A 15,259-nucleotide genomic window follows, 5' to 3' on the forward strand; every position below is an offset into this window, starting at 1 on the left:
ATACTGGCATCTCTGAGACATTGTGCGTTCAGCCTTTTGGGCACCAGTGAGCTACAAGTTATAACAGCATGAGTAAAGGAAGCACGACTTGGATTATGCTTACTTGTGCCCTGGAGGTTTCTCTCAGGCAGTTGCCATCCATTTGTATGCTCAGACAACTGACAATCAAATTGTTGTAAAGCAGCCTTATTTTTAGTTAGCCAGAGTCACAGCTGGGCTCTGTTTTGGCATTCCCTCTATCCAAAGTTGTTTCTGGCTGGGGACATTTCTCTAACTTCATTGCTAGACCTAGAAATGAAGAGCAGTGTGTGCAGTAGTGTGTAAGTCTGAATTGCAGCACCCTGATTCTTCTTATATTGCAACTGCCTTCTCTTACAGTTATTCTTTGCCTCACTTCTTCCTCTCTTCCCTCCCTTTCTTTCCTCGCTGTCCCTGACAGAATGGCTTTGAGCCTCTCTTTGTGTTTGAGATTGACAATAACACCAATACCATTAAGAGAAGGCCAGGGACTCGCAAACAGGTGAAGAGCATGCACTGTGTTGCTGTTGTGCTTCTCTTACCCTCTGTGTGCTGTGTTCCCCCCTTTGCCCAGTGCTGGGTTTGTGGATCGTGTCTGCTGCCTGTTGGTCTGTGTCAAGGTTGTCTTGCTCATGTTGTACAGGTATAAAGTTGCATTGCTGTCACAGACCGCCACCACTTGCTTTATTTTGCTTTTTGCTATATTAGCTGATGTTACATTTGCTGAAATAATGTTTTGTAAAGCAAGCAAACAAAAACAGCAAAAAAAAGTTAGCTCTGCACTGCTGCAGAGGAGGCTGTTCGGAGGATCAGCCGCTGCCTGCGTGTGGCATGAAGGTGTTTGTGTGAGGTTTGCCCTGTTTGTAACATCTCCTTCCATGTGTAATTCACAAAGACCAGCATTAGGTACTGGTGGCAGAACAAACGTGTGTCCTTTAGCTTTGCTTCTGATGCCACTTTGTGCTGTGTAAAAAAGGAAAGTTTCACCTGCCAAACTCATTAGCCAGAAAGTTCAGGAGGATAGGAAAGCTTTAACCTTAGTTTGAAAAGTAAATACCTGTTGTGCCTGTCTTTTGCTTTTTAAGTGTTTCTGAGCTCGTAACCATGATCACCTCCTCCATCCTGACTTGGCTACTCAGTTCTACCTGTGTGTGTGCCCTACCAGCTGCTTGCTAACACTGCTGCTGCCTTCTCTTTCTTTCTGCATTCAGTCCCTCTCAGGGTTGAATCAAGACAGCTGTGCTACTGCCCTGCCTAACACCTCTGCCCTCAGTCCTGCCAAGGTATCTCTTGCTATTATCATTCACCAATAAATCCAACAAAAAACTTGGGTCCACGCATCTGCTTTTACAGGTGTTGGTATGTCAGCTTCTGGTCAGAAGTTCAGGTAGGGTATGAATCTGATTTACCTGGTTAGATTGTAGTAGCTGTGACCTCATCTTAGCTTCAGGCTGTGTCCAAGCTAAAAAGCATGGTAACCCATCTGCTCCAAGGGGTTCCTCATTGGCTTTGATGTTGCTTTTTATTTACAATATAATTTTCTCGTAACCAAGCTGAGTTTATCAGAAGTATTTCTTTTGCATTCTTTTCTGGCTTGCTTTTCCCACTGAGTATAGGCGTCCTATAACTTTCTTTTGTGGCAACTGCTATTCTGAATGAGACATTGGTCTGTGTTTTACTGCAGTGCTTAAGTACGTTGTATTTCACTAGGGAAGGGGATATCCAGTGAGTTTTGCATTGTCAGAGGTGTCATAGAGGCTCTGTATTCTTATCCATGCTGCTGTTATGCAAGTTTTGCATGTTTTTTAATCAGCTGTTTTTGCTGTGCCCCCTCTGCAAAGAATATTGAACATCTTGGTGAGAAGGAGGGATAAACAAAGAGAGCATTGTGCTGTCGGTGCTGCTTCACCACTTCTTCCTCAGAAAAGAGTAATTGTGGCATTTCTGCAAAGGAAAAAAAAGAGGTTTAGCTGCTTTCTGCAGAGATGAGACGAACAACGTGTTGTGTTTTTCACAGCTGGCTCTTTGTTCTGTAGTATGTTTCGATGGATGGTGCCTCTTATCAGACACAGCAAATAGTACAAACGTAGTCACAACTTCTTCCACATTAAGACCATTTATGCTCTTCTACTTTTTTGCCTACAGAGCGATGACAGATCCACCATCTCTCCTGGCTCACCCACCACTCAGACAGGTAACAGGGAAAGGAAGTAAAGCTGCTGTAAAACAAGGTCAAAATATCTGCCTGCACATTTGTGCTATGAGGAGAAGGGAGCACTGTGTGTGGCACTGCTGTGTTTGAGAGCTTACCCACTTATTTGGGTCTCCTTGAAAACACACAAGGGGAGAGGCAGCAGGGCTGGAGCGTGTCCTCAGGGACAGTGTAGGCTTTGGCCCCCAGATTCATTCAGCAGCAGTCAGAACAGTTGTTGGAAGTGGTATGTGGAATGTGCTTTGCATGGCAAGTGTCCTTGAAAGTGCCTTTTCCTGCCCTTTGCTTTTATCATGCATGCACGTAAATTATTTTGTCATGATATTAAAATTTAGTTTGTTCTTTTTAATTACCACGTTTCTGAACCCATTTCCTATTTAAACTCTAACCGTTTCCTTCTTCCTCATTTCCTTTCCTGTGCCTTCCCACATTTGTTTAGTCCACCTTTCCCCTCCGCATCCTGGTCATGCAGCCCTGCCTTCCTATAGAAACCTTTCCCAGCGACCCGAGAGTTTCCTTTTCCGAGCAGCTGTCAGGGATGAAGCAAACAAAGGTAGGTTGTGTAACTCAGCAATGAGCTCGTTTTGCATTACGTTTTATTAACATCTGCCTTACCCAGGTTTTTCGCTGCTCTGTTACTTTAGGTCATTATCAACAAAGTATTTTAGGGTTTCATTTGTAGCCATGTGGCATTATAAATACTTGTGGAATGAATATTGTAATTGTGAAAAGGTGGGAATCTATTCTTCTTGGTCCTTATCCTTACTCCTAAAAAATAGCAAGGAAATGCCACACAGGTCTTCAACGAGTTATAAAGGCAGCTCAATGGATTTTGCACTGTGTGTAGCAGCATAAGACAAAACTGGAAAGTCTGTGGAAAGCCTGAACTCTTTCAACATACTTCATCTGTCAAAACTTTGTCCTCTTTTTTTGGGAATGGAATGATTAGTAGCCAAGAGAAACAACAAAATCTAAGGGGAAAAGAAGATGTATTAGGAAACACCTCATTTAGATTAGCAGGTCATTAGTTTGTTAGGTTAATAGGCTTATTAAAGAAGCAGATTTGTGAAAAAGAATGCCCTGTACCCGTTCTGGAACACTGTACATGTGTAATGCAGCAGATGAGGGCAGTCAGCCAAACCATACTTACCCATTGCTCTTCATGCTGTTTTTTCAGTGGTTGCTTCATCGTCTTCCCGTGCCTTGTCTCCTGCTAATGATTCTGCAGACACCAGAGTTAGGCAGAGCTCCAGGCAGCGTGAGGAGGAGCTGGAGCTGATAGAGCAGCTACGTAAGGTAAGTGCTGACAAAACCAGTGAACCTCTCAGTCAATGCGTTGTGTGCCAGCATGTTAAAGCTGCCCTTGTGTTCTGGACTGATTGCACTGAACCAATTATGAACCAATTATGGTGAGGAGTTGACCGAAATGGAATGGTGCTGTGCAATCTGAGTGTATCTTTCTGATGGATGCAGTGCTGGCTTTTATTGTGGATAAAGTTAGATTCAGCTGCAGTGAAATACACAGCACTAACTCCTACTTCTGACTGGCTAGTGATCTTTGCTTTTAGAAGGATCACATGCTTTCTTCCTTATTGCCCTTCATACTTGCAGGGAGTTCCCTCAGTGTCTTTCTTTCTTATCTCTTTCTAAAAATTCACCTTTGCTATAAAGCCTATAGAAAAGCAGGTGGCACACAGAGACTGCTGCTTTACTTGTGTGCTCTGAATCTACCTGTTGGCTCTCACTTTATCTTCAGTTAATTGTAGAATATCTGTGGCAAAAATATTCCCTACATTCAGGCTTTTCGTTTGTTGAGGGCCAGTATGCCCTGGTTTGTGCGCCCATGACAGTGGCTAATACTGAGTATGCCACAGGGCATTAAGGTACTGCTCTGCTTTGCCTTAGGCACACTTGCACTGTCTGTGGAGGGATTCCTTGAAGTGGTTCAGCGCTCTGAGCTTTCTCAGTAAATGAGAATTCCTCTTTCTAAAGCTGATTTTAAAAGCCATAAGCATCCCAGATAGCCAGGAAGCTCTTTTCTCTGCAAATTGTCAGAGTAAGGGTCAATCTGCTCTCTCTGAAAGGAGAAAGCTCTCTTAAGTAAAATGAAACAAAGCTCAGCTTTAGTCTTTCATCTCTTATCTCGGAATGCTTTACATGCAGTCTCTCTCTTGTTCTGCTTCCTAGGTAAGATTAAATCTTTTCTATATATAATCCCCTGTGCTGTGCAAAGAAAACTGTTCATCATTGAACTCAAGGGCTCCCAGATTGTGTTCAGCCCTGGCCCAGCGCAGTGCAGAACCTGTCTTGGTGTTACTCAGAAAGCTGTTCTAAACAGTTTGGTGAATAAGCAGGGAGTTGTAACACAAATGCTTCTGCTCTTATAAAATGTTCCACAGACTGAAACAGTCAGAGGAAACCAGCACTTACTTTCTGTGTCCATGTTCATTTTGCACAGAATATTGAGTCACGGCTGAAAGTGTCCCTGCCCAGTGATCTTGGAGCAGCTCTCACTGATGGCGTTGTTCTGTGCCACCTGGCTAACCACGTCCGTCCTCGGTCTGTCCCCAGCATCCACGTCCCCTCACCTGCTGTTGTAAGTATATCAGAATGACAGTGTTTTGTCGGTGTCCAAAACCCTTCCAGCAAAGATCTGTAATCCATGCAAGTGTGTAATTCATTATTTTCCTTTGTGAACATACATGACGACTCTGTCTGTAGAGTATCTGCGGTTTCATTTAAAACCTTCTTACTTCTGATTCTCTGCATTATTTGGGATCCTGCTACACAGAGCAGCAAGAGCAAGCAAAGAGGCCAAAATGATTTTTGTATCCATTTCACAGCACTACAAATTTCTCCGCTTAGGAGTGTCAGCAGAGCACGCTTGAGCTGTGTTTTCACGTGCTTGGAGAGCACCACCGTCTCCTGGAACAAAGTAATCCACTCATATGTTTGTGATAACAGGAGGAAAAAAGTTTGTTATATATGGGGGCTGTTCAGAGCAAGGGGAGAAGTTCAAGAGAAGTTGGACAATGGAGGAACTTGTTCCTCTTACCTGACTGCAGTGTTTTTAAGGCAATGGAGGTGATACGTTACTGTGTGTTATTGTTCTGTATCATGTTGGGAGAGCACGGGATTAAAGCGAGATGAAGAGCTGTGACACAATGACAAATTAATTACATGATCTGTCAGCCAAATAAATAACGTGTATTTTGCTGTCAGAAAGTTCAGTGAAAACGTTTAGGATCAGCTACCTTTAATACAATGGAGAGACAAACTGCTCGTGATGCACCTTCACATCATCTTAATATTATACGAACAGGGGGAAGAAATCTTTTTTTGCTGCGGGAAGAGTTTGAAACAAGCACATTGTTTGCTTCTTATTTTGGAGTCAGTCCTCGTGTTGGTTGGAATTTGAACTGCCACTTACAGGGCTGTGTACTGTATCATTGTGGTTCCTCCTGCTTGGAATTATGTGAACAAGGAGATGTCTTCATTATTTTGAGAACGACTGAGCTGGACACGCCAGTATTTTAGGCAGATTGTGGAATCGTTAAGAGAAATGCAGACAGCTGCTGTTCAACAAGACTTGAGTTGTCAAGAATATCTTCTCAATGGCCTGGTTTTATGTGCTGTGAATATTCTGAGCTACAAGTTAAATCATGGCTTTGTCATAAATGTCACAGAAGAGGCAGCCTGTGGCTGGACGGCTCCAGCAGCAGAAGAGGCATCGTGTCTTTCCTCAGTCACAATGTGATCTTTGTGCTCCCTCCATCCTGCAGGAGAAAGAAAGCAGCAATAGCCTTTAACCTGCTTTCTTCGTAAGGAACATAGCAGGCTGAGGGGGCAGAGGAAGAGCCCCAACCGTCTGCTTTCCCCCCTCTGAAGGAAAAACAGAGTTCGCAGAGGCTGCTGCTGCGCACAGTGTGGGGAGCTTGTGTGAAGGAACAGGAAGCTCGTGTCTCTTTAATCAGAAAAGAATAAGCTTCAGGAACAGAAACAAGACAGAGCCTGTGCAGTGCTAGTTCTGTGTAGAGGTGAGGAAGCCAACTACGCAGAAAAAACTTACTTGAGAAGTGCCAGTGAATTCATCTGCAATAGGCTTGTATGCAGCAAGTCGCTGTGCCAGTTGTATTCCGTCATCTTCTGGGTTCATCTAGTCTTCATTTGGTATCTCCTCCTTAATTGAAACAAGATTTTCAGTATCTTTTTAATGTAGCAACCCAGAATGGACTCCAAGTTGCTTCGTATCATTAAATTGTGCTGAAATCACAGCACAGGTGCTACGTATGTGTATGTTTCATTCGGTATATCTTAAATTATCACATTGCAGTCGCTAAAAGTGTTAGCCTGTTTTATGTGTATTAGTACAGCGCAGGTTAGAGTTGTCTTAAAAAATCATCCTGTATTCATAAATTGGCTTTTTAGAAAGCTCAGAACTTGCCTTTCTGAAGCAAAGTGCAGCACAACCTGGTTTGAATTATACAAACTTACTGCGGTGTGATATTTTTTGGCAAAGAGTTTTATTAAGAGTTCCATTAAGATACAAAATCCTTCCAATTAAGAGCACCTTGTCTGCTTCTTTTGCAGCCTAAGCTTACAATGGCGAAATGCAGACGGAACGTGGAGAACTTCTTGGACGCCTGCAGGAGGATCGGGGTGCCTCAGGTACATTTCTCTGCTGTTCTGACGATGTGGTGCAGATGTGATTTTGTAGATGATCAGGAAAACAAAAATAGAACATTTCTTGAAGCGTTTGATGAAAGTAAGGTGATTCAAAGTTTAGAAGGTCCACATGCGAGTTATGCCTTACTGTAAGGTAAGACCTTGCGTTGTCTTCTCTGGTAAAAAGAAGCTGGGTGTAGTTAATCTCTCAGAAGTCTGATTCGCTGACTGCTGTGCCTTAAGTTTGTAACAGCTGGGTGCAGCTTGAGCCTGGCTTTAGAACTGCAAGGTGCTTGGTAAAGATGGTTCAGTTTTCTCAATATTAGGTATTTGGCAGCTTAAAAGTGGGATAAAATTTGGATGATGTTTTGCATGTGTGACTTCAATTCCAAAGCATTTGATGTTCCTTCAGAATAATCCTTCTGTGTGAACATCTGTACCGTCTTGCCAAGGAGTCTCGCTGTTATTGGCCTTTCTCTGACAGTAGCTGTCTTTGCATAGATCCTCATTCTTTCTGCCATGTACTAGAGGTAGAACTGGTTTTCTTTCTCCCCTCTGAAATGGGTCCTGTTACCGTGTTTTATGCTGTCCTGTCCTTTCCACTTTGTCTTATCCAGCAGCTGCCTCAATACAAATGATTTCAGTAGGTCACGTTTGTTCTTTATTTTTCTTCTGGCGTATAGATGTGATTGGTTTCCTACACAGCTTTATACATACACAGTGTTTCTGTTGTAGGTGCTGTTTTCTTATTTGTGCATTGTGAAAGGGAAAAGTAGACCCAGTGGCTCATTTCCCTGCTGTTTCTAAAAGCAGTGCTCTCAAGTCAGCCATGCAGTATTTTCTGATAGCTCCACACAAAGGCATTTGAGCCAGTGGGATTTTAGGACAGCATATTTGTTGAGCTGCCCAGCAGTTTCACATGACTCACTGGTGAATGGTGTTGGAACATGGTGGGAAGTCATAAGTGATCATTCATGTTTTGAGATGATATTTTAGTCCTCTAAGAAACTGGAGCCTGTGACTCCCAGCAGGACTGTACAGTATAAATCCTTCTGGGGCACAGTGGTTCAATCTCATTGCAGCTTCCCTGTTCACAGCTCCCTTCGACACAGAGAAGTAATTTTTATGGGGTTTGAGTGCAGAGCTGTTCTCTGAAATGTCACACATTTAGGAACAAAAAGAAGAGCACTCAGGCAAAGAGTCTCCTGTAGACCTAGTCTGCTCCATCTACTGCACCTTCTGTTTAGGATCCTCCTGTTTTTCTCAGTTCTCCTGCTTTAATGTGAAGGAGTTCAGGGAGAATGTCTCTGGGGAAACACACTGAAATACCCCCAGCTGGATTCTAAAGCTGCTCTCACATGTCTGCATTACATGTCTGCTGAGATGAGAAGGTCAGATATCAGTAAGGAGGAGCGGCATGGCAGCCTATAATGTATTTCTGCTGATGCCTGCAGCTATTTCTGTTTGTTTAAATTCCAGTTATAAAAACAAAGAGCTTTCTGGAAGTGTGGATCTATGTAGAAATACCTCCTAAGAGGTATTAATGGAACCTGTAGGTTCCAGGCTGAGCACTGTGTATCTGCATTGGGCGTTCTTTGAAATGGGACTTGCACAGATTGCTTTGTGAGAAATAACCGTGTTACGCTTCTTGAACATGTAGCTGTATCTGAAATGTCTGACGCTGCTTAGTGGATGTTGCTATGGCTAACTGACCTTTTTTTCTGTCTGTTTTCCCTTCCTGCTTACACACTCTGGACAGGACAATCTTTGTTCCCCTTCTGACATTCTTCAGCTAAACCTCAGCGTTAAAAGAACAGTTGAGACTCTTCTTTCCCTGGGGACAGATTCAGAAGAATCCAGTCTTGTCTCCCTTTCTGTTCAGCTCTGGGGCTTTGTGGTGTTTTACTGTACTCTGATGCTAACGCTCTGTATGGTCTATCGCTGGGTCTTTTTCCTCTAGCTGAGGGACAGTGCTGCTGTTTCCTCCCTCCATCGCTCCAGTTCTCTGTAAAGGATTTTGGGTTTTGTCAAGACCGCGTGTACAAAGTGCTTTTTCTCACTGATGGGAAAGAAGCAACAGAGGTGACACAGGCCATGTGTAAACACATTGGTGCAACCACACAACCATGTGATGTAACTCACGCTCGTGTTTACTGTGTGATGTTGAGCAGATGTGATGCTGGGGGAGGAGGTGCTGTGTGTGGGCTGGAGCAGGGGGCTGAGCTTTAGGGCCACGTAGGTGTGTGCTATGGGCTGACTGCTGGCAAAGGATCTAGCACTGGGAAAACTGCACTGTCAGTTTGTGCCTCAGTTTCCCTGTCTGTATCATAAGAACTGCTCCCAGGTTGGTCAATTGCTTCGGGATTTATCTGATGAAAGAAGCATTAAACAACACAATGTATTTTGAACATCAGTGGCCTTGATTAGATCTCACAGTCTTAGAGACGTGGTCTGATCAGCTTTGTCCACAAGATCCTGGGATTGTTTTCCTCAGATCCCAGCTCCATATCCCAGCTGCTGGGAGGACCTGACCTTCCTGTTGGTAGAGTCCCATGTTTTATGTGTCAGTCCGGGGTTTTAAAGTAGCTGTCCATCAATCCTGAGCTTCTTGAGCTTCATAACTGATCAAAGAGGAGATGTGCAGAGAAACTGAACTCCCTGAAAGAAAACATTTCTGGCACAGAAGGAAGAATCCTTTGGGTTCTGTCAGATGCCGCGGGGTTGCCACAGCATTTTGCTGTGCCCCGGATAACACTTAACAAAGATTTCCTGTGTTGCCACTCGATTTTAGAAGCCTCAAACCATACTTCTTCCCCTTCCTATCTGCTTATTTGCAGAAACCTTGCTATCACACAGTTGTGATACACGACCTGACTGTGTGTTCAGCTCCCTCTTCACTGTTACACAGATCTCAGGTAGTTCTCTACACAGCTTTAAAGCTTTTCCCTCCTCTGGAGAAGCATCCTGGTGCTTTAATGTGTTTCTCAGGGACACCTCAGGATTCGAGGGCACTGCCCACACCACGTCTGCTCACAGTGTAGGTTGGTTCAGGGAGCTCTGCTCAGTGGTAGGTGCAGGTAAGTGCTGGTACCAGGCCTGTTCTGAATGGGACTTCAGTACCTGTTTGTTACACATGAAGGTGCAGTCGGTGTTTTGTAAGCCCCGGTTAAGCAGTGATGGCATTCCTGCATTAACCTGATAGCAACTCTGAAGCACAATTGAAGCTACACGGGAGTTTAGTTGCAAATATGGTCACTGCCAGTAAAAACATGTTACGTGTACGTGGAGCTCACAAGCTCTTGTAACATAAAGTGAGTATTTAGCGAAGGAGCAATTGGAGGAGCTGGTGCCCTCATCCCAGCCCACACTGTGACTGGCACAAAACGTTCTGCCCAAGCAAAACATGATTGAGGAAAGAGGGGACCTTTGGTGAAGGGGGGGGTCTGTTTCTAAATAAGCTATTTTTGCACTGTTTACTGGTGTGAACTAAAATGAACTCTGTTCTGTGTTTCTTATCTTCTTCTAATGAACACTGTGATAAAAGCTTCCAGGGCTCTTACACTAACCGTGCCTTCCCGTCCTTAAGTCCTGTTTGCTGCAGCTATCTCTGTGGTGTGGATACTTTCCAAAGCTTTTCTCCTTATCTATTTGCATACCTAAGAGAAGGGGAAAAAAAAAAGATAATAAATGCTGGTTCCAGTTTACAAGCATTTCCTCATAAAGCACATTGCTTCAAACAAACTGTTCTGCTGGAGGAGAAATGCATTTCAGCTGCATCAGCTGCCTTCACGCAGTGCTTTCAGCCTGGGTTGGTTCTGTCTGCTTGGAGCTCTATGGGAGGAGCGTTGGCTGCTGTTATTTATGCTGAAGGATTTCATCAATATGGAGGGTCAGTAAAGCTGCAAAGAGTGGAGGGATACAGGATGCTGCAGAACTTGCTTGTGGGGAAAGAATCTCTGTAGCTTTGTAGGAAGAGAACACAGCTGGGTTATTTATCTAGAGGTGCAGAGCACTGCTGGGTGTGTGTGTCCCTGTGGGCTGAGGATATGCCCCCCCCTGTGCCAAGGACTTGTGTAGGACGAGGCTTTTAACCCATCTGAGGCTGAGAGTAGCACAATTCCTAATAAACACTTTGAAACCCTTCTGCACTTTGTGTATTCCTCTTATTCTTCAGAGTGGTTTGGGAGCTGCTCGATGGGCCTCATGGCAGCAGCGACTCAGACACAGCACAGGAGGGATATTTGTCCTCAAATATGCCATTAACATTGCCTTGAACAGGAGAAATGACAGGAGAAATTGCCTTGAACAGGAGAAATACGTTGATGATGAAAGCTATTGCAATTAGAAGCAAGTTGTCCTTTCTCCTTTCCATAAAACAAATAGTGCTTTCTGCTTTTTGGCCCCTCCCAAGGAGTTTATGTAATGACAAGGATCACATCATCCATATGGACAGAAGGACTTTGGATGGGCAGTGTGTCCTTAGGAGAACTGCTTTCAAGCATGGCACTTCCCCTCAGACTTGTAGCACGCTGTAGCCGATGTGTGCAGTGCTGTTTTGTTTCTGCTTTCCAGTTGGGTTTGCTTGCATTTGCTGCAGGAGGACTCCCTCCAAAAGCCAGTTGTGTTTTGGAAAGGAAGCCGTGCTGTGACAGCAGTTCCTTGCACTGAAGCAGAGCTTGTCCCCTCCTTAACACAGCCCAGTTTTGACATCATAAAATCCTGCTGTTTCTGCACAGGCAGAAATAAGGGATTTGGTTGTTTCTCAGTTCTCCCCTTGTTCTGTGTAGTGGCTGCTGAGCAAACGTGACCATCAGCCCCAGAGCAGACGTGTGACCGTTCTGATTTACCAGCATTATTTTCCTTTCATAGCCGTGTGTGCTGTCCGTAACATTTCATTTTTCAGTTTCCTTTTCAGTTGAGTGTTTTTTCATCCATTTTGTTTTTGTCTCTGTGTTTTGTTCCCCATTCAGGAGCAATTATGTTTGCCTCTCCATATTTTAGAAGAGAAGGGTTTGACACAGGTAGCTGTGACTGTGCAGGCGCTGCTGGAGCTGGCACCCCCAAAGCAGCAGCAGCTTCACCACTTACCTGCTGTGTAAAGACCTCCGGGACTTTTGGGTTACCTTGGCTAAACAGAAGGACGTCAAGACTTGGCTGCCCGTGCAGTGCATCCAAACACACAGAGCTCTGTTCTAAGGACACGAGTTTCCGTGATTCCTGACAGGAATGTGGTTGTTTTTTTTTTTTGCTTCGTTTCTCCATTTTTTTTGGAGGTCACCGTGGTTTTCCAATAACACTTTGATTTTCGATACTTTGGCCCCTTACTGGTAAATGGGTGGTGAGGAGGGCAGGGAGTTCCAGGGGCTGCTGGAGCCGGCTGTAGAAACTGACCTTGGAGGGGGAAGATGCTGGTGTGCGGTTTGGAAAGCCGTTCCCATAGGAATTCATTTCTTTCATTAACAAACAATAAGGCGGTTGCTGCAGTGGGCACGAGGGGGATGAGGTGGCGTTCCTTCCCCATGGGATCCAGAGGGACCTTCTCAGCCTCCTGAGAACAGCAGCTCTTTCCATTTTATAAATATATATATATATATGTATTTTAAAAGAATTGCAGCACAATCTTAACCAGTGCAGTGTTTCATATCAGGGTCGGCCCTTATGTGTCGGTGTATCCTCGTTACTGAAGATGTATAGGAAAAAAAAGGGGGGTTCCCTCCCCTCCGAGGAAAAAATACTTGTTTTCATAGCTACCATTCCTTCCTTCCTCTTTCTTTAGTATAAAAATGGACATTCACTGTACAGGAGCAGGAGGGGCAGCAGGCGGGTTGTGAATTACACTTGACAGTTATTCTGCAAAGCACGGGTGGGCTGCTCTTAGCTGGGTTTTTCCCCTTTTGATTTGCAGTTTGTTTCCACCCTGTTTGCTCCATGTCTGAGTGTCAGGGCTCGCTGTGCTGTTTGACACAACGGTTCCAAGTTGCTCCTTATTGGCACTGGCTGATGGCGTTGCAGGTCACAAAGGGCACATGAAAGGGATTTAAAACTGCACAGCTGAAAGGAGAAACCTTTTCAGTCCAACAAACACCAACAACTTGCAGCGTGCAGGGGAAGAGAGCAGCTCCGTGCAGGGCTGCTTCCCTCCCAGGTAGGTTTTATGTTTCACATGGTTCCACTTGCAGCGATTGTTGGGAATTCTTGGGGGGTTACGTCAGTGTCAGCAGTCACTGCTGCACTTTGCTGGGTGGAAGGTTCTGCCTCTCGCTGCAAACAGCACCGCAGAGCACAGCTGTTCCTTGTGTGTTTGTGTCTCGTGCAGTTTGAAAGAGGAAGATGCTGAATTCATGTCAGTTTGCAACATTAGGTCACTTGGATCGTATGGGAGCACGTCGCTTCTTACCAGCACTCACAGGCTGCAGAGCTGTGAGGGTGTTGTTTGCTTCAGTCCAGCTCCCAGCACTTACACAAAATGAAACTTAACAGTATTCAGGTGGGTGGAAGGTTGACATTTCATTAACACGAGTTCATAGGAATTAATGGGTCGGGATTAGAAATGGCCGTGTCTGTTGCCTGGTTAGGACAGATGGCAGCTGAGTGCACACGAGAAGCAGTGTTAGTGTGTCAGTGTTAGTGTGTCAGTGTTAGTGTGTCAGTGTCAGAGTGTCAGTGTCAGTGTGTCAGTGTGTCAGTGTCAGTGTGTCAGTGTTAGTGTGGCTGGGCAGGTGCATGTCTGAGCATCCCCCCATCGTCACAAGCAGCAGCTCACTCTGCCTCTCTCACATAACTGTGGCCACATTATATTACCTGCACGGCCTCGTGTTCATGCTGGCAGGAACTAATTACTGACCAGATGTTTAGGACATAAATCCAAGCCTGAAGTTTCACGGTGTGGTTTATTTAATGTGTTGTACCAAAAACCAGTTCTGTTTTGCAGACTAAGTGGGATTTTTTTGTGTGTGTTTATGTGCAATTTTTGTTGTATCCGGTGAACGGAATGCTTTAAAGAAGCAGCGGATCAAGTTCTGTTCTGTGTTCCGAGGCCATTACTTTTCCTTTATGGGGTGTTTGTGTTGGAGGATGTGGGAGGAATCCACTCTGTGCTCTGCTGTGTCACCGTCCTTCCTCAGACAATGGTGAGCGCAGAGTTTGGGGCTGCACAATGTTACCACCCCAAATCGAATGGCACTGGGCATGGAGGGATCCCTCATAGCACTGATGTGATCAGGTCAGCACAGCTGGGCTTTGATTCTTCCCCTTGTGAAGGAGGGAACTTTGGTGGCCTGGCTGAAAGAAACCACAGAGAACTTTGCACATCACCAACATCTCTGCTGTTCTCAGTTACAACCCAGTGGCGAATGGTTCTTCTTACCCTTTTATAACCATAAATGTTCCTTTGAAAAGCGAAACAAAATAAAGTGTTCTAGGAACAGGGGCTTCTGAAGTGAATTTAGATGTGGGAAATGCTCTTGTATAGATATCGTGATGTTTTACAAAGCGATCTCATGTTGGTATTTCTGAAAGCAGCGTAAACATGTAATTAATAAAGGACTTTAAGGCTTCACCCCATGCTGTACGTCTGTAAATACATTCCATGTGTCTGTTAAAGATAAAGATGGTTGGATGTTGTACGCTTTATTTTAAATTGCCTGTATTCTGCCAGCAGTGGGAACTTCCAGCACGTTAATAATAGGAAACTATGGGTAATTTGAAATAAAGCTGTAAGACTTAATGAACTGTGTAGCCTGTCGTTTTTGTCGTGTGAATGGACGTCCCATCCCTGTGCCAGCTGTGTCCACCTTCCACCTCCTCACCTCGTTCTGTTGTGTTCACTCTGTGCAATCCGTACCGTGCTGCACGTGGGCTGTGTGCACCCAGCAGCTGTAAGGACACAACTGCAGGAAGCTCCAGTTCCTGACCAGGACTCACGAGGAGAGCAATGAGAGCAGTGACTGAGGCAGCAACTGAATCACAGAATTATCAAGGTTGGAAAAGACCTAGAAGATCATCTAGTCCAACCATTACCAACTGCAGCGGAGGAGCCCAGAGGAGCCGAATGGACGGCAGTGTGAGCAGAGCACAGGTAAGAGAGAGAGAGTTGTGTTGTTCCTGCCTGGAGGGCACCAGTTTGTGTCGGCTGGGGCATGTTGAAAAGCTGTGCCCACCTTATGGGCCTGCATCACCCCGTGGGCAGACCTGAGGTTTCAGCAGCCCTCAACACTGGAATAGAACGTGGTTCTACTGTTGCTTTGAATAGTTTTTAATTGTTTTTGAAGTGCCAGGAGCAGGAGTGTGTTGTGGTTTAACCAGCAGTGCTGCAGAACTAATATCCATACTCTGAGTTTGTGTAAAGCATCTTAAATGTCAGCC

General features: G+C 44.8%; 1 protein-coding gene across 26 annotated transcripts in view; it reads left to right on the forward strand.

Moving 5' to 3' along the window:
- Positions 1-14,625, forward strand: part of LRCH3 (leucine rich repeats and calponin homology domain containing 3) — a 42,835-nt gene extending 28,210 nt beyond the window's left edge. For 4 of the 26 annotated variants that reach the window (XM_085513115.1, XM_085513117.1, XM_032446515.2 and 1 more), the window contains 6 exons: positions 2,164-2,212; positions 2,670-2,783; positions 3,408-3,526; positions 4,689-4,826; positions 6,821-6,898; positions 11,866-14,625. In XM_085513115.1, coding sequence (XP_085369241.1) covers positions 2,164-2,212; positions 2,670-2,783; positions 3,408-3,526; positions 4,689-4,826; positions 6,821-6,898; positions 11,866-11,994 — 627 coding nt within the window. In that variant the 3' untranslated portion in view covers positions 11,995-14,625. Of the gene's footprint in view, positions 1-439; positions 521-1,229; positions 1,302-2,163; positions 2,213-2,669; positions 2,784-3,407; positions 3,527-4,688; positions 4,827-6,820; positions 6,899-8,654 lie in introns of all 26 variants that reach the window. The other 22 variants (XM_015871759.3, XM_015871762.3, XM_085513116.1 and 19 more) reach the window with 13 other exon arrangements.
- The last annotated feature ends 634 nt before the right edge of the window (positions 14,626-15,259 follow it).

The sequence above is a fragment of the Coturnix japonica genome, chromosome 12, assembly GCF_054131305.1.
Source record: "Coturnix japonica strain WE chromosome 12, WE-NBRP24, whole genome shotgun sequence".
NCBI classification, from domain to species: Eukaryota; Metazoa; Chordata; class Aves; order Galliformes; family Phasianidae; genus Coturnix; species Coturnix japonica.